At 37.7% G+C, this 20,083-nt stretch overlaps 1 protein-coding gene across 1 annotated transcript in view; it reads left to right on the top strand.

The window, feature by feature from the left end:
* The window catches only part of LOC134601238 (tetratricopeptide repeat protein 24-like), a 110,242-nt gene that overhangs the window by 57,629 nt on the left and 32,530 nt on the right, over positions 1–20,083 (top strand). Inside the window, exons 7-8 of the mRNA XM_063445705.1 lie at positions 2,148–2,212; positions 17,098–17,223. Coding sequence (XP_063301775.1) covers positions 2,148–2,212; positions 17,098–17,223 — 191 coding nt within the window. The remainder of the gene's footprint in view (positions 1–2,147; positions 2,213–17,097; positions 17,224–20,083) is intronic.

The following is a 20,083-nucleotide window of genomic DNA, read 5'->3' on the forward strand; positions in this document are numbered from 1 at the left end:
TCAAAAGCATCTCTACGCAGGAAATATTAACCCAGCAATGGATCAGTTCCGTCATTTAAGTATCATGAAATGATTCCTTATATGCCCATCTCGGTAATCTAAGCAGGCATCTAGAACAGATAACACATTTAAAGAAATCCTCTAATAAACAAAATATAGTTTTAATTTTTTTTTATAATATTAGATCTGTTCATTATTGTTAGGTGTATGTATTTTAATTCAACACCAATATACTAATCAATTATATGTATTTTTTTTTTTCAATTAACCAAGAGGGAACAAAGACCCTCACCCTCCTCCAGTTTATCTTTGAGCAGTCAGGAAGATTGGGCCCTCCACAGCACTGTAAATAGAAGGATTGTTACTACTACTGCTGGAGTTTTTCTATTGTGCATTCTCATATTGGGTGTGGAAGGAGAGGTGGTTAACAGGTTTCCTAAACCATTACTCCCTGTAAATGAGGTGATACAGTGAGGCTTATGGTACTATTGAAACACCCTGCCCTCGCTTCTGCTCATACAAGAGGTCCTTACAAAACCTTTATCGATGCCTGTGACGGGTATGTTCCCGCTCCTCTGGTTTCAAAAGCTTGCTCCGAACATTAACTAATGGGCGCTGAGGTTGCCAGACATTAATACCATGGAAGCCATGGTTCTCTTAATTTTACCACAGAATAATAGGTAGCTACCTTGTCTCTGTGGATCCAATACATTTCCAGTCAACCATCTTAACTGATGGACTTCATCTTCCCATCAATAGGCTCAATAACTCTCCGCCTGCCAGCAACACCCTTTATTTATTTCTGATTCTCCTTTCTAATTCTCTTTTCTACTTTCTACCTCCCCCAGAGATGTATTTACCACAAGGCAAACAAGGCATTTGCCTAGGGTGGCACTTTCAGGTGGGGGCGCAAAAGAATGCCACCCCAAGCTCCCAGTCAAATGCCTTGCTTGCCTTGTGTTCTGGGGCTGTTCACCTTACTGTGAGTGAGTGAGTGACTGTAGCTGTCAGTGTGTGTCTGTGAGTGAGTGAAAGTGTGTGTGTGTCTTTCAGTGAGAATGGATGTGCCCGTGAGTGTGTGTCAGTGTGTATGTCATTTTATGTGTATCCGAGAGTGTGTGCCTGTCAGTGAGTGGGTGTGTCAGTGTGTGTCTGTCAGTGAAAGTGTGTGTTGGTTAAACAGTGTGTGCTTATGACTGTATGTATGTGCCAATGACTGTGTATCTGTCAGTGAGTGTATATCAGTGCATGTATCAATGAGGGCATGTGTCTGTCAGTCAAAAAAATTATTCATACCTAGGGCAGCATAAATCCAAAATACACCACTGACCTCCCCTCCTCTTTCTTCTCACTCGCATACCTTTTCAATGTCCCTAATGTCTCTTGTGCTTCTCTCTCTGGGCCTTTTCTCAGGGATGGGTTTGCCCTCTCCTCCTCTCCTGGGGTACATGTACTGGTTCATTATTGAGAGGTGGAACCTAATGGTTTTTTATTTTTATTTTTTTATTATACTATTATGTTGATACTGTTGTGTGCCCTTCTGTGAGAGGTTCTTCCATTCCATTTCCTGTTTCTGTGTTCTTGTATTTTGTCTCACTTGCCCTGTACTACTTTGTATGGAAAATTGACAAATAAAACTTTGTTAAAAAATAAGTGATTCTTTACTCTTTCATGGCTATTAGAGTGTTAAGGGAACTATCACTATTTATTTTTAAATATTTATTCATTATAGTTTTTCTGTTACATTACATACTTGACTTTTTTTTAACTTGATTATTCATTAGTTGATTCAATGAATTTCAGCTGTATATTTTTACACATTTTACTTCAGTAATGTGTAAGGCTGGACATTAGAGTTCTGCGTATTTGGAATTATTATACCTAGTGCATAACATTAAAGAATGAACAAAAAAAAATGTGTCCTTTCAGAAATGAAAAACTCTCAGATTCCTGTCCCAGCTTAAAAAATATCCATAATTCTCTGGGGCAGCAGTAATCAATGCAACACTGTCGAAATTACAATAGTAAAATGTGCTTATAATTCAGAGAAGGCAAGAAACTCTAATATAAATGATAAGAATGCAGGATTATAATTGTATCTAATGTTGTCTGTCAAATATATAATAAAAACCTTGCCTTTTCCACAGCCATCTCCTAGCAACAGTATTAATGATGCCTACAAATCATTCACCTCTCAATATCATGAATCTTGGTGAGTTACAGAAATAGTGCTATTAAACAATAAATTCCTGAGCTGGGTGGTTTGAAAATAACCTTGAGATTTAGAGCCTTCGGTGCCAGGTCTCAGACTTCTAAGCCAGCTAAGATCAATTGTGATTTGAGGTTTTAAATCTATCAGGAGATCTTAAGGATACCAGTGGTCTCTCGGTTCAGATTCCATTATACAGCTAAAATCCAGAGCAGATTAAAGGATGCAAGATATAATCAGCTATGCACTGCTGTAAAAATGTGGAATAAATTTAGAAAAGTACCACGCAACTCTCCATCATAACCACTAGGTGTCACATTAAAAAGCCTTTTCTGTCTACTCCATGACACATTTCTCTCATTATATTTTAATTCCACAGACATTTGAAATATTAGCACCATTACAAAGCCGCCGTTTACTCTTTTAATTTCGCCATTATTACAATAATAAAGAATTTAAATCCTTGGCTTAAATTACCATTTTCAAGTTGGGATCGTTAGATGATTTTCCCAGAAGCACAGTTCATGTGAAGCAGAATTATGACATTCTTGGAAACTTGACTTGTTTGTTTTTACATTAGTTGAATGTGTGATGGTCATGAATACAAAACTAATGTGTAACTTATTTTAGTCATATTAAAGTCATATAGGTATACTTGGGGTTTATATTTTGAAAATACAACATCTCATTTAAAGGAATACTATAGGCACCCATACCACTTCAGCTCATTGAAGTGGTCTGGGTGCAGTGTCCCAGGTCCCTTAAGCTGCAATGATAATTTCTGCTGTTTTTGATAACCTGCAATAATTACCTTTGTGGGTTAACTCCACCTCTAGTGGCTGTCTACCAAACAGCCACTAGAGGGACTTCCGGGTCGTTAGGCAACCTTTGGTCTCCTGAATCTAAATGTCCTCACGCTATGCGTTAGGATGTCCAGCATCAACCGAAACCCAATAGTAAAGCATTGTAAAATGATTTCCTATACGGGAAGTCCCAAAGCAAGCACAGCCATTCCCATGCATATTCATTAGGTCTCCCCCGCCAGCTGACATCAGTGGGGGAGGAGCCCGAGCGCTAGTCTCAGGTAAGTGACAGAAGGGATTTTTAACCACTTCTGCACCACCATATTTTATCGGAAAACAGTGCTTTGAAATTCATTGGGAAAGCTGAGTAACTGCAATTTGAACTCATTATAAACAATATACACGAGTAAAATTCAATATATTGAAAACTTCAATATGTCAGTGTTTGACCTTTGGTAATTTAAGTCTGTGCCCAAAACAGCAGATGGGGTGCAAGCCATCTTCCTATTCTATTGAAGGTGCACTCTTCCAGTGGTGTTAAACTAATTCTCCCATAATGCTTTGCCAGAAAAGCTAGGTATCTAATTATGGCAATGCCTACTTGACAAGGAGGGTAATGTATGCGGAGTTAAACACACTGCGATACAGAATGACACTTATACATAGTGCCATGTTTGACTGTACAAACACTTCTCTTCATCCTTTTTCTCAAATAAATACATTTAGTAAAGTTCCATGTGTGTAAATACACACTCATGTATATGTGAGTAATAATTGGATTCATATAGACATGTGTAGCCATTGTTTGCTATGTGATGAAGCCAAAAAGGATGATATAAACAGTTCTGTACATTACGCATTCACATGCATTCACACATATTCCACGCAGACCTATGCATTGACACATATGTACATACACGCACTTTGCATACGTATTAAGTGGACGTTTAAATGCAAGCGTGCTTAATTGTTACAATGTTTATGTGAGTCTACCTTAGATTTGGCAACAAAACATCTAAATGCATTAATGGGAGTTGAAACTGGGTAGAATGTATTCATTGTTTAGTCTGATAGTAATATAATATAAAGGCAATACTAAAGTGCATGATGTCTCATCCTGTGAATAAAATGATGTTTGACTATCATTTGAATGTTTACCTCTTCTGTGTACTCTATGAAAGACAACAATTGTCAAGCTCCATCGGGAGTATACAAACAAAGCTTAATGAGCTCGTTAATGTTTGTCAAAATGAAATCCCACCACATCGCTAATTTCTGTTTGCGTGATACTGTGAGGCAAACTCTGGGTTATACATATATTTTTAGTGATGCACCAACGGGGCAATAGAAAAATAACTACTTCCAATTATGTAAAGAGAGGTTGTGCTAAATGAGCAAATTAGTTTTATAATTAATTTTAAGCGCTACATATCGAATCATATAATAACCCTTTGCATGCAGAAAAATGGCCAACATACACCGTTTTGTGAAACTATTTTCTCTCAAATGTGCATTAGCTAAAAAAATAAAAATGCAAGTGGCTAGTGGTAGTGTCTAACTATCATCCAGAACAAAAGTCCCAGGGTTAAGATAGTACTCTCCAGAGTATCTTGAGCTTTTTGGAGTTTTTAGTGCTGGTCAATAATCCTTACTCCAGGCTAGACTGCTGAGCTCTCCGAATGTTCTACAGACTGCAGTTGGACTGTCATTGTTTTTTATTATGTCATCAAGTATGGCTGTAGTACGGAATACATTGCGTAATATCTTTTACAATATTTCAAAGGACTTTGGGCTTTACAACTTTGAAAGTATTAGACAATAGACTTGTGCACTGCCCAAAACATTTTGTTCTTTCAAATTGCATCGGTTCAGATTTCTTATTGGTTCCGAAGAATGTCACTCGAAAAACGTTCAATTTACTTAGAAACTGCAATTCGGTTCGAGATATTTTAGTTTGAGGCGAAAATTGCCAAGGAAACCCTACAATGAAGGAACGTTGCCTATAATATCCCTTTAACAAATTCAAAGTGCTAAATGGCGGTGGCTATTAGCAGGAGCCACCACAAAACTAATTGGGACTTTTGAATGAACGAAATCGGCCTGGCTATCACACTAGTCAGTTGAAATGGAATTCAGATAAATGACAGTACTTTGAAAATACACAGCATTACTCAAAATTGTGACAAAATTTCATTTCGGACCAAACTAAATCTCTAAGTCTCTTTATAATATATTTATTTATTTATTTATTTTATTTATTTATAAAATATTTTACCAGGAAAGATACATTGAGATTTCTCTCATGTCCCGGATCCACAAAACATTGCATTGATACATTATGGTACAATACAATACAAAAACAATATTAATACACAATATATACAAAATTTAACATAGAACAGGTAGGAAATATATAATCAACCATGACAGGTGCATTCTGTTTTGAGGTATGTAGAGAGGGAGCTCTTAAAGGACTTTAGGCTTGGGGAAGATTTGAAAGTGTGCGGGAGGTCGTTCCAAAATTGTGGCGCTCTGTAGGAAATTGAGGATCGGGCTGCTTTCTTTTTGTATTGAGGTAGAGTAAATAAAGTGCTGGTACTGGATCAGAGGCTATAGTAGGTGGGAAAAGCTGTGGAGAGCATTCTGCTCAGGTAGGGTGGGAGTTTCCCAGAAAAGCTCTTAAACACAAGGCTGGGAAGATGAAGGGTGCGTCTGGATTCCAGCGACAGCCAGTTTAGTTCTTTTAGCATGTCACAATGGTGGGTCCTGTAATTACATTGTAGCACAAATCGGCAGAACGAGTTATACAATGTATTGAGTTTATTATGGTGGGATTGCAGTGCAGGTGCATATACTGCATCCCCAAAATCAATGTTTGGCATCCGCATTTGCTGGTAGGGCTTAGGCAGGATTTGTTTCTGTACAGGGCACCTAGTTTTGGATTAAGTTTAGATGCAAGTTTTTCTTTGTGGAGGTCAAAAGATAGATTGGGGCCTAACAACATACCCAAGTATTTGAAAGAGTGGACTGCGGTCAGTGTGAGCTACGGTAGATCAGATTTGCCTGCATAGATTACTGTGTTGTCTGCGTACATGTGTACAGTTGAGGATTTGCAGACATTAGGCAGATCACTTATAAATAATGTAAATAGTAGGGGGCTGAGAATGGAACCTTGGGCACCACACGTGACTGGGAGAGGGAGGGAGTCGCTGTCAGAAATGGACACATATTGTGAGCGATCCGATACATATTATCAAAACCAGGTTAGCAAACAATCACCAATACCTGAGTTTTTGAGTTTGTGCAGTAGAATGTCGTGGTCTACTGTGTCTTCCATGCCAGTTTGGATGTCATTGCAAACTTTTAAGAGAGCAGTTGTAGTGGAGTGATTTGGGCGAAAACCCGATTGATCAGGGGTCAGATAGTTTGATTGTTGATAATGCTCACATAGTTGCGAATGGATGCAATAACATATGCGACAAAATACCAAAAGTTACGTTTTAATATATTCCCTTTAGAGTTAGATGCTGTCATAGATGGAAAATTTGCACACACAAAAATAGTCGTAAGGAAAAGAAAACTGTGTAGGTGATGGGCATGTAAAGAGAACTATCATCAATATCATGTATTAATATATTGGGCTAATATATTGTGTTTCAGCAGAATATTTCTTCTTAGCTTGTCTTTAACCAACATGAAGAAATCACTTATAACATATAACTTAAACATGTATAGCATCTGGAGAGCAGAGCCACCCAGCAATACAAATGCCAACTCACATTCAAACCCATTGTATCCTACAGTTTAAAAGATGGTACCATTGTTTCTGAAACTATAGGTGGATCCTGGCAACCACAAGGATCTGAGTTGAGTTGCTCATCCTTTAGACCATTTGAGGGCAATAAAACAAAAAAGTGAACAGGTATCTTCTCTCTGAAAACACTTATTCTGAGATTATACAACATAAATAATAAATTGCCTCCCGTATTTATTTAAATTGGAGCTGCTAAAAAAATAAAATAAAAAAAAAGTATAAATAGATGATTTTATTTGACTGGAAAAAATCTCTTCCGTGTCCCTCCTTTACAAATGTAAAAAAACATAAAATCAATTATTTCATTGCCCAGTGATTATATCAAATAAGCCTATCGCTAAAATGTGCATAAACTACATATTTCAGTTTGCTAATGTTTTTTTTTATCTTTATTACACTCTATCCACTTGTTCTCAGGATTCTTTATACTAGCATTCCTGTAAATGTTCTCCATGTCATGGCAGTGAGTAATATGAATAATGATCTCATATGGTCTAACCGTCTGCAATAAAAATATGCATGAGCTCCTATCCCCAATGTACCTGTCTATATACTGTATATAACTGCTGAACAAATAAGCTGTGTGTTCATTAGAGATTAGGCATTTAAGGGCTATATGTTTGAATGTATTACCACTTTTCCACCGGTAAGCATACTGATTTCGTGAGTAAGCGGCATGAGTCATCAAGTAATCTTTACAGTGATGATTCTCAGTCTGTCTGTGTAATCGGTCCAAAATACGAGGGCCATTTTTTCCAAAACATGTTAAATAAAAGGACAGAAATAGCAAACGCAAACTGTTTGCATATTAGTTTTAGAAGCAGAACATTTTTCTGTCCCCATGTTCTAAAAAAAATAGAGCATTTTCTCCTTGCTATAAAATAATCGTGAGCACAAATGTTTGAAATTGAGATTACAAGGTGAATTCATCATAGTGAATTTGAAATTTAAGGTCAAAATAACTGAACTGTGAGAATTCTCTGAGTCAGAAATGCTTGTGGTTCGGCTGCTTTGGCCGTAAATTTGAAATTCTCTTTATATCCGCGTTGACGTTTCACTTTAGTGAGCAACCCTGCAAATTCAAGGTATAAATAGATGAACTGGAAACATTCTCTAAGTCAGTTTGCTTCCAGTTCGGCTACTTTGGCCTTAAGTTTAAAATTTGTTTTAAAGTGACACAGACTTCTCACTTTGGTAAATAACCCTGTAAGGTGAGTATATGTAAAGTGTTCTAGTTACAGCAGTAATTATTACAATTATTTATATACAACATAGAACATTCTGCAGCACTGTTCAATATGGACACAAGCATGTATTCCTGACCCTATAGTGTTAAGTTAAAAACACTATATAGCACCGCTGGCACCCCATTGCCTCCCTAAATATAGTAAGAACTTTCCTTATTTTTGCTGGTGCTGGCTCCGCCCCAACCCGCCCCTTGTCTGACATCGTTAGAATTGATGATCTCAGTCACTCACAATGGTGCTGGTCCTCACTAGCAGGTAAAACATATTTCATCTTATATTATCATATTGATCAGTTATGCAGAGGGACTGAAAATGACATCCACCCCTCCTACCCTATACAAGAACCTACAAACAGCGTTGTATTTGCCCCGAGGCAAACAAGGCATTTACCTTTCCAGGGGACGGCAAAAAACACCACCCCCAAATGCCCAGACAAGTACCTTGTAAGCCTCGGGGAAGGTGGCTAGTTGAGTTCCAGACGGGCATCACATTCCGGCTCCTGGCATCACTCTGTGGCACGTGAGGAAGCTGACCTGGGAGAGCTCACAAAATAGCACTCCCTCGCCACCTGCCTGCACGCCTGCCTCTGCCCAAATAGCCCGGCCAGCAGCCCCACTGGACCCCAGGTAACAAAATCCACCCTCTCTCCCAAAGGGTGTTGGGGGAAGTGAGTGTGTGTATGTCTGTCAGTGTGTCTGTGTGTGTATATCTGTTAGTGTGTGTGTGTGTGTGTGTCTGTCAGTAAATGTGTGTATGTCTGTCAGTGTGTGTCTGAGTGATTGTTTGTGTCTGTGAGTTAGAGTGTGTGTGTCTGTTTGTGTCTGTGAGTTAGAGTGTGTGTGTCTGTCAGTGTGTGTCTGTGGGGGAGCCTGTGTGTCTGAGTGACTGTGTGTGTCTGTCAGTGTATCTGTGAGTGAATGTGTGTTTGTGTCTGAGTGATTGTGAGTGTCTGTCAGTGTGTGTCTGTGAGTGTATGTCTGTGAGGGCACCTGTGTGTGTGTCTGTCTATGAGTGTGTCTGTGAGTCTGTGTATGTCTGTCAGTGTGTGCCTGTGAGGGACAAAACAGTAGTATACCCACTAACCACAAGCAATAGAACTGCTATATTGAAAGTGGTTCCAGGTGAACCTCACTAACACCAAAAGTAGAAAACAAGAAGCAATAAAGTGGAAACCACCTTCACAAAAAATTAGGATACAACCTGAGGAATATATCCAAAATTGGAATATTCTATATAAGAATGCAATAAAATCTGAAATGATAAAAAGTGTATATCATAGCGTAACACAGTAGGAATATAATAATAAAATATGGAGTAAGTAATGCACTCACAAACAAAAGTGTGAATCAGGCCTCTCACCCCCCTGGGGTATATGTAGTATTGGACTTGATAGTAGATCCAAATATCAAAATGTCTTCAAAGAAATGGGAAAAAAATAGCCATACATGGTGAAGTATGTATAAAAATATCAAAAGGAAATTTATTGGTTACACTTACAGACATAAAGTAGTGGTAAGCATGTCTCCACTCTCAGTGGAACTGGAAGGCAGAGTAGAAAATACCAGGCACAGATCCAATTGGAGCAGCAGAGTACAGGAACAATAAATGAACTTAAAACAAATAAAAGCAAGAAACAGTCCGAAAAAGTTCAATATCCAACGCGTTTCGTCCGTGATAAATGGAGGACTTCTTCAGGGATATGGGTTGATTCGAATGTGTAAGAACTTTTATATCCAATTCAATCTTCCTTAATGCCGTTCACCGGCAGCGTGTGTTCCACACTGGAACGCAAAATTGTACTTCCTATGACGTCCATCCGTCTGAATTGCGCATGTGTGATCGAGGAAAGAGTTCTAAACGTGTGTAAAGAACCAGCGCCTCAATGCGCATGCATGGAAATCTAAATGATAGAGAGAAGTGTATATACAACAGGCGAAATGTCGCCAAAGAGATTAGACAAGAATAAAAACAAACGGAAAACGGCGAAATATCGCCGCGGAATTAAATTAATATAAAGCTATATAATAATTGCAGAATGGAATACATAAAATTAGATAAGCAGATGGACAAACATATTGAGTATAGAAATCCCAATGAATATCACAATGCCAGTCACTATATTGGTATATATACCAGATGAAATACTCCTAAAACAACATAGTTCAAAATACAGAATAACCCAGTCAAGATAGATAATAATACAAATGACAACCATATTCTTAAAGTTATTATATGGATATTTTAAACTGTAGTATAAAACAGGGTTAACCAGCCAAAAAGCCCATTGATATGAATTAAAAATAAATGGTAATAATAAGAAAACAATATATAAGGATAAGAGTATAAAAATACATAAGATGAGAGAAAAAAGGGAATACACTGAATAATAAATCAATAATATCTGTATCTAATTAAATCAGACCTGGCAGGTCTATTTCAGCATTAAGGCCATAATGTAATGTTTTAAGGGTGTAAATCCAGAACGCTTCCTGGCGAATTAATTCTTGAAGTTTGTCTCCTCCTCTACATCCTAATGTAATGTGTTCTATACCAAACACTTGTAATTGTTCCCACTGAAAAAGGGGGGCAGGTACTGCAGTGTTTTGACACGCTATGATCCAATTTACTTTTTTTGATATTATTAAAGTGCTCCAAAAGTCTAATATGGAGTTTTCTAGTGGTGCGGCCTACATATTGGGCTCCACATCCACATTGAAGTAAATAAATGACAAAAGTGGTGGAACATTGAATATGTTTCTTAATTACATAAGTTTTCTTAGTTTGAGTACTCATAAAGCTAGTTATTTTCCTTTTTTGGTATTTGCATGTGGAACAGTGGCCACAACAGTAAAAGCCCTTTAGAGGTTGGAGAAAAGAGCTACTGGGGGTGGGTACAGGATGTATAGGGAGAAGACTAGGGGCCAGTTTGTTTTTAAGATTAGATGCTCGTTTGTAGATAATCTTGGGTCTATTTGGAATGATCTCCTTAAGTACACTGTCTCTCTGCAAGATATACCAATATTTGTTTAGAATTTTTTGAATCTTTTTGGCATGCGGATTATACTGGGTTATAAAAGCGAATTGAAAATCGCTCTTCTGAGATTCTGAGCCATTATCAAATCGCTTTTTGTTTTTATTTTTATTTATCAAAAATTGTGTTCTATCAGTGTCCAATACATTTTGTATATCAGAATCAATTTGAACTTGATCATAACCTTTTTCCAAATATCGTACCTTGATTATCTGAGCTTGTTGTAAAAAAGTTGTATCGTCTGAGCAATTTCGTCTAAGACGAATTAATTGGCTTCTTGGTATATTTGAAAGCCAGGGAAGGTGATGAGCACTAGACAGATCTATAGCAGTATTACAATCTGTTGGTTTGAAGAATGTTTTAGTTTTAAGTTGGTTGTTTTCTATATAAATGGAAAGATCCAAGAAATCCAGTGAGGTTGGGCTGATATTGTAAGTAAATTTAAGATTATAATTATTAGAATTGACAAATTCAAAAAATACTTCCAGACTTGCAGCAGAACCCTCCCATACCAACAACACATCATCTATGTAGCGTCACCATAGGACCAAACTGCCCCCAGAATGGGCACCCAGCCGAATACAACGCTGTTCCCAATGGGAAACGTATATATTGGCGAAACTGGGGGCAAATTTGGTACCCATGGCGACGCCACACTTCTGCAAAAAATATTGGCCACTAAACCAAAAAAAATTCTTGGTTAATACGAATGTGATACATTGCATCAGAAATTCAATTTGAGTCAATGGAAGAAATTTATGATGTTCAAGTGTGTCCTGTATAGCGGAAGTGCCCTTATCATGTGGGATATTCGAATAAAGGGCAGTAATATCGTCCGTAGCCAAAATATATGTGGACTTCCATGGCATATTGTTAATATCTTGCAAAATGTGCTGGTATCCCCAATATAAGAATCACTCAATGAGACATAAGGTTGGAGGAAAAAGTCAATATACTCGGACAAATTACATGACAAAGAGGAAATACCACTCACTATAGGGCGGCCAGGAGGTTTTTGGAGGTTTTTATGAATCTTGGGCAAAAAATAAAAGGTAGCAGTTTTGCATTTAGGGTTAAAAATAAAATCATACTCCTTTTTATTTAAAATCCCTTTTTCTAAGCCCAGATCAAGAAGTTCCCTCAAAGCTTGCAGAAACATGGGAGTGGGATTGCATGATAGAATCTCATATGTATTTTGGTCATAAAGAATATTATAAGCCTCCTCCATGTAATAGGATCTGTCCATAATGACTGTACCTCCCCCTTTGTCCGCCTCTTTAATTACTATATTAGGATTCTCAATAAGAGTCTTTAAAGCTGATCTTTCTTTTTAGTTTAAATTGGGATGGTATTTAAGGTCATTTAATTTGTCTAGATCTGCTTGAACTAATTCATTAAAGATGTCTAAATATTTACTTTTGGCGGACCAGGGGTAAAAATGTGACTTTGGCTTGAAAGGGGTGTGTGTGATCTTTCCTCTAGACTCTGGATCGTCTATCAGTTCTTCTTGTGTGTCAAACTTTGTTGGTAAAATCATCTGTGTGTTATCAATATCCTTATTGTGAAAGAATCTTTTAATGGTTAGTTTTTTAAGAAATTTCTGGTTATCAAGATATAAATTAAAGGAATTCAAGTTGGATGCAGGAGCAAACTTCAATCCCTTCCTAAGGAGTGATAATTCATCTGGTGTGAAATTAACCTGTGACAGATTAAAAATACCTTCGGTTTTATTTAGTTCTGTCTGTATGGAAGATGTACTGATGTACTCTGATCCTCCTCTACCTCTGAGTGAGGTCTTTTTTTTATTGGAGATCTTAATGTTTGAAATCTGTTGTGGGTTGGAAGTATATAATTTCGATCTGACCTTTGGTCTCGCCCCTTGTCTAAAAAAATCTCTTGATTATCATTTCTAGAAAAGGAATTACTAGAAGAACAAGGCGGACTATGTTTTTTAGAGACAGATTTTGAATATGAATTAGAATTTGAATATGAATTAGAATTTGAATATGAATTAGAATTTGAATATGAATTAGAATTAGAATTAAAATTGGAATGTTCTCCAAGATTGGAGTTAGAATTGGAATTGGAAGCAGCATAATGTTTACGATTGAAGGAATTAGAATTGGAAGATTTGTGTCCTATTCTATAATTAGAATTTGGACCTGATGGATTACGGACTCTAAATTGTTGTTTCTTTTTATTAAAATGATCTTGTCGATTAGACTGGGGATTAAATTTAGACCAATTTCTTTGATTCCCTTTCTGGTAATCATCTTGGTCTCTTTTATATTTTGTAGACTTTGTAGACTTTTTTTCTTTTAAAATATTATAATTATTTTCTACAGCTTTTGGTTCCTTACAGTTGGAAATATCATTTTCCAGTGTCTTAATATCTTCCTCTAATGTAGTGAGGGATCTTTTTTGATATTCTATCAAGCTAATCATGTATTTTCTAGAGCATTCATCACTAGCTTGATGCCATTCACTTAACAATAATTGATCTTCTAAACCAAAAGCTGGAACTTTTAAAACCCTCAGTCCTCGAGGTATAATATTTGAAGCCAAATATTGTTCCAAGGAAGATATTTCCCACCACTTACGAGTTTCTTTTTCTAATAGGTGTTCTAATTGAACAATTTTTTTATTTAATGAACTGTCTGTGAGGGGAGGGTCTCCTTTAAATAAGGAGTCAATTCTCTTTTTTGTGTGTCTGTGAGGGAGCCTGTGTGTCTGAGGAAGCATGTGTGTCTGTCGGTGTGCGTCTGTCAGTGAATGTGTGTATGTGTGTATGAGTGATTGTGTATACCTGCCAATGTGTGTGTCTGTGGGTGGGTGTCAGCGAGTGTGTGTGTGTGTCTGCGTCATTGTGTGTGTGTGTGTCAGTGAGTGTGTGCGTGTATGTCTGTGATTGTGTGTGTCACGGCAAGGGTGCATAATTTATTATTACACTGTGAAATATTATCCTTTAATGTAATTTGTGGCACAAATTACAGAGATGCTATTGCTGAGGTCAACAGGGGTTACATCTTTTGAAGCTGGAACCCCCACAGAGGTCAGATGACAGAAGGGGTAGTATGAATGGCATAGGAATGTGAAAAGGAGTTTACTATATGGACGGGAAGTAATTAAGGCTCTGCAAGGTGTGAGGTTCTAGTTCTACACTTGGAAAAAGTCTGAATGTCTCTTCATCCATTTGGCATGTACCTTGTAAGTGATGAGTAAATCTCTTTGATATGTACATGCCATTAGCTTTGTTCCAGTTTCATATCCAAAGGAAGGACAAAAACATTCATATTTACCCCACAGAATAATAATAAAGCCTCATTTTTATTATATTTGGAATGGGACAAGCCCAATCTCTTAATTAAGCCTAAACATGAGTTGCACAACTTAAACCGTGTGGCAGGAGTTGTGATGTCTGTCCTATTGGATCGTGGGCGGGGCGTGCAACATGTCTATGGAATGGGAAAACAATAACAAATTCATAGAGGCAATTATTATTTCTGTGGCAAGTACAATAGAGGAGATAAAACCAAAAGTTTATATTTGGCTTGTTGTTTCTGGAACAAAGGAGGTGGTCACTTAGAATCACTATAGGTACGCCCCTGGGTGAGGTGTGATAATCCACAGGGTATATCTCCTGTGATCCTGAAGGGTAGTAGTGTACTTGCTTGGGGCCAAGATCTAATTTTGAGTGAGTCACCATCATGCCCCTGGACAGAAGTTGTACTTTGAAAACCTAAGTGAGTAATTAGGACTTCTGTTATTTTATCCTTTTTGTTTTTAAATGCTGTTGGTGTAAATAATTTGTTTATTATATATTGTTATATGCACTGTGACTATTTTTGCTCATAATAAACATTCATTTATTAAGTTCTACCTTTGTCTGGTTAAGAATCACGTTACCTGAAGAGACTAGTTAGTATTTTTGTAATTACATAGATATTGTGCTAAGTAATATTTGGTGGGTTTTTATTGTTGATTTACCTGGGGGACCAAGGCACCCCATTTATAAATTGTCTTGGTGGTGGCAGCGTTAAGATAGTAATAGTTATATTATTATGTTTAAGTGTGGGTGGTGTTAAAAGGGGGATTTTGTCATTATTTACGGTCTAGTGCAGACAAATAGTGTACTTTAACCCTTTCACCACCACAACTACGTCACGCACACTCTTGGAGTAGGGTGCGTTCGGGACAGTGTGTGTCTGTCAGATTGTATCAAATCAGTGTATGTGTATGTCAGTGTATCAAGAGTGTGTGTCTGTCAGTCAAAGTGTGTGCTAGTCTTTAACAGGAAGAGGTGTGGCATTGACAGCAAATGTAAATTAGGGGGTGCCGAGTTCCGTCATTCCTAGGGCAGCACAGATCCAAAATACACAACTGCCTACAAGGCCCAGTATGTAGAAGACCGTCCAAGGGTGACAAAGTAGGAGGCTCTAGGCACATAGTTGGATATATATGCACTGTGAAACAATAGCTTGCAATTTCTTTTGAAATGTGAAGCCTGCTTTTAGCAGTCAGAATCTGGACATCATGTTCACATAAAGTCCTAATGTTTACATACTGCTGGAATTACTTGAGTCTGTCTTCTCAAAAATCTTACAAGAATCCCTGCAAATACCCATAATCAATTTGGGACCATTTTACACAGAGTTCACGTGCTTAAAACAAGTGTGTGATGTCCACAAAGATGTCCACCTTCTTAATTAACTGCTGTCACTTCCAGTCTGGAAGTTATCCTCCACCTGGAATTGATTTGAATTGGAACGGCTATTAGATTTGTGCACAATTTATTTTCAGCTTTTACAAACAAATCAAATTCCTTTTAACCTGCACCAGAATGAACAGATCTTTCTGGGATTTGCCTGTACAGTCTTATTCATTAAGACTCTGCAGTCAAATCTGAACAGATTGATTAGATCGGGCATAGAATAAACTAATTGATTCGTTTGTACCAGCTGAAAATAATTTGTGCTATTAAGGAATCACTCTGCACAGGCAGAAACATAGTCTCTTGGCCAGTGGAATGGTGGGTCAGCTCACAATCTGTCAAATGTGCTATGACTGCTGGTGCCTCCAGCCTCAGTGCCGCCGTAACCTCAGTTTGCCTGCCATGACACCTCCTGCCTATGGTGAGTTTTATTGTCTGTAAGATATAGAGAAACAGGTGCTTCACAACCTAATAGCTGAAAATTTAACTCAGAAGTACGGGAATGATGTTCCTACGCTAAATATATTAGAAGAACGCCATGACCATCTCTTGCATTTCCACTCAAGACCAAATTTTACATCTGTTCTTTGTCACAGTTGCTATATATTACAAAAAATGCATTCATGTGCATACACTAAATTTTTTTAACTCTGTTCCGAGCTGCCTAATGTTAATTCTGTGCAAAAAAGCACATCTGTCATCAGCATGCATAGCCCATAGTTCCTACTGCACTGCTTTTTAAGCAGTAATGGTGCAACTAAAAAAGTTAATATACAGTTTAATGCTCTGAGCTTTTTTGATGTCCTATATATTTTTAAAGAGAAGCTAAGTTACATTCCTGCTGTACATCTGTCTGACCTGCACTATGAAATCAAGGCTCTGCAGTGCAGCATCCTTGCAATATTCTATAGGTACATTAATTGTGATCTGTATGAACTATTTATCTGTAAGTCATGTGATTCACTTAGGTTTTGGAGAGTGGTATCACTTCTTCGAGTGTCCCTCCTGATATATGTTGTTTTTTGTTGTTTTGGGGTGTTTGAGGAGTACACACAGGAAGGAGCACATGTCAATGGTGTTATTTTAACAGTTTGTCATGGGTTTACACATTGTATCTCTTAATATCCACTCTTATAAAAAACAAAATTGTCCTAATTTTATGTTTGGCCATCCCATGTTTAAAATAAATTGTTTTCATGAAAATGATTCAGTGCTATAGAGGTTAATAAGGTTGTATATTATAACTGTACACATGTAATCAAACTATATATGTTTTCTACAGTGTAACAGATGGTCCCACTGTTCCTGATACTTCAGAGAACCAGGAAGAATCCAAACATCAAAACACGGTGCAGCCAAAGACGCGATCATATAGACGATTTGAAGCCAACAAGTACGGTGCTAAAAGGTAAACATTCTTTGTTTTCTTGAACAATTTTTTAAAAATCATAAGATAATACATATCGATGAAATCAATGGGATCATTGTCTTCAGTAGAATATTTCACACCAATCACTAAAGGAGATTTGTTTGTCCAACAGTTCCACCAAAGCAGTTTGATGTTTCCAAGTGAAAATTTGTTCGTGTCATACTTCGTGCATTTTTAAATGGACACACGAAGCACCATAACCTCTTGAATTACTGAAGTGGTTATGACGCAAGGAACTAGTTTGTAGCAAAGCACTGGAACGCTTTTCTATATATTAATAGCAAATAATACATGGAGACAATGCAACTACATAAGTGGTGATATAAAGTCGGGTAATATGACAAATATGAGGTAAATGACAATATGAGAACTATGAAAATATGGCCGTATTTGGCTTCTGGATAATTGCATGGGGAAATAAAGTATATGTGTAAAGAACATGTGTCACACAGGGAGGCATGCATTATAGATTAGAAGTTCATCATAATGTAAAGTACAATACTGTTTTCTTACCTGTAAGTAGTAATTCTGTAAAAAAAAGTTGGAGATTTTATTCTGTCTCTAAGAAACAACAATAATATCTATAGTTGTAATCAAAATGCTTCAACCCCCGTTAAAAAATCTGATTTATTGTCAAAATGTACAGACTTACAGCTGTTTGCAATACACAAATCAAATAAAAAGCAATCGAAATAGCGTAACACAACAATTGCTTCAAGTGGTTTCCCCAAATCCAACTGAAAATGCAACTTATAATGACTCCTCTAGTTTCAAAACTATTCAACCCCTACATGGCAAGCTTCTTTGGTACTTAGTAGAGAACCCTTTTGCTGATATGACTGCTGCAAGTGAGATGCATAGCCAGACACCAGCTTCTGGCAGCGTTCCCTCATCTAAGCCAATTACTCTTGAGCAATGGCCTCCTGTTCAGTAATGTTCTTGGGTTTACATGCTCCACCAGCTTTATTCAAGTCCCACCAGAGATGGGATTCAAGTCAGGTGACTGTGATGGCTACTGTAGAATTTCCCAGGACTCCTTCCCATTAGATATTCAAAGTTACCCATACTGTTCTTATATCAAGGTTGTATCACCTTAATCATTGTGATCACCTTGGAGCTGTCACTCATATATACCCTAATCCTACTTATTTGTATGTTTTTTTTTCTGCAACCAAGCCTTGGTGGAATTTGAGGTATGCTTGGGATCCCTGTCTTGTTGGAAGGTCCAACGCCCAAGATTCAGCTTCCTCACAGATGGCATGATGATTTTTTCTAGGATTTCCTGGTACTTCAATGAATAAGTTAAAGTTTCCTGTGCCAGAGAATGCAAAGTACCCCAGAATTCACCGAGCCACCACCAACATGCTTAACTGTAGGCGTATGCTTCATTTTTCTTTCAGGAATACCGCTGATCCATTGGGCCAAAAAGCTCCAGTTTTGTTTCATTGCTCCACAGAACAGAATCCTCAAATTTCTGTGGCTTATTTATATGATTTTGAGCATATTGGGGCAATCTTTTCTTTTGCTTTTGGGTCAGTAGTGGTGTACGTCTTGGAGTCCTGGCATGGAAACCTTCTGTGTTTAGTATGCGCCTTGTTGTGTAACGGAAACCTCAGTGCCTGTTGCCACCAAGTCTTGCTGCAGCTAATTTACAGTCACTTAAGGGTTTTCACAATCTGCCTTCTTTAACCACTGCTCCTTCAACTTTGAACTTGGAACTATGCTTCCAGTTGTGTCTCTAGGAACATTCAGTGCCTTTACTATCTTTTTGTATCCTTTAACTTGTTTGCGAAGGACGAAGATCTCTTCTCTTAACTTTATGGATCATTCTTTGCCATATTTCTAACATGCAGCTAAACATGACACTCAACAATCCCCCTAGTCAGTTCAGGTATTTCAAGTGTCACAGCTCAAGCACACCCGGTGCAACTAACGAACCTGCTTGAGTCAACACCTGTTTGGCATATTTGTGCTGTTGTGAGGCATTCTGTTTAGGGGGTTGAATCATTTTGAAACTAGAGAAGTCATTATACGTTGCATTTTGAGTTGAATTTGGGGAGACCACTTGGAGAATTCATTGCGTTGAGCTATCTCAATTGCTTTAATTTGATTTGTTCATTGCAAACAGCTAAAAGATTGTAAATTTTGACAATAAACCTGATTTTCAATAGGTGTTGAATAATTTTGTGTGTGTGCGTGTGTGTGTTATATCACCTATGTATGTATACTAAAGCAAAAAATGCATTCCCACATTTTTGAAAACACAAAATAAACCTTTTTGGTCATTGCTTATGTACTGAAGAGGTTAAAAAATATGTAAGGATCTGAAAAATATCCTCTCCCTATTCTGTTTTGCTACATATACCACTTAGAGTACTAAAAAATAACCAATGAAATATTTTTACTATTATTGGAGATATATCCTTATATGTCTTAGATCCGTAATTGAATATTGTGGATAGCAAAATCATAGGTTAAACATCACTTTAACCCCTTCAGGAGCGCTGACGGTTCAGGACCGTCAGCGGTAAGACGTGCATTTGGACCGCTGACGATCCTGAACCGTCATAACGGTCTGGGGCTACTTACCTGATCGCCGTCGGTCCCACGGCGGCGATCAGCTCTCCTCCCGGTCCAGGGGGACTGCCTGTCTGCCCGGGCAGTCCCCCCTCGGCAGATCAGGACCCCACGGCCATGTGATCACTCGATCACATGATCGCAATAGGTGTCCATGTGTCTGCCTGCAGGGGGACTGTCTGTGCTGACAGGCAGTCTCCCTGCAAGTGAAAAATCACAAATAAAGTTTTAAAATAAAGTAATAAGTGTGAAAAAAATAATA

Source organism: Pelobates fuscus, chromosome 3, assembly GCF_036172605.1.
Source record: "Pelobates fuscus isolate aPelFus1 chromosome 3, aPelFus1.pri, whole genome shotgun sequence".
NCBI classification, from domain to species: Eukaryota; Metazoa; Chordata; class Amphibia; order Anura; family Pelobatidae; genus Pelobates; species Pelobates fuscus.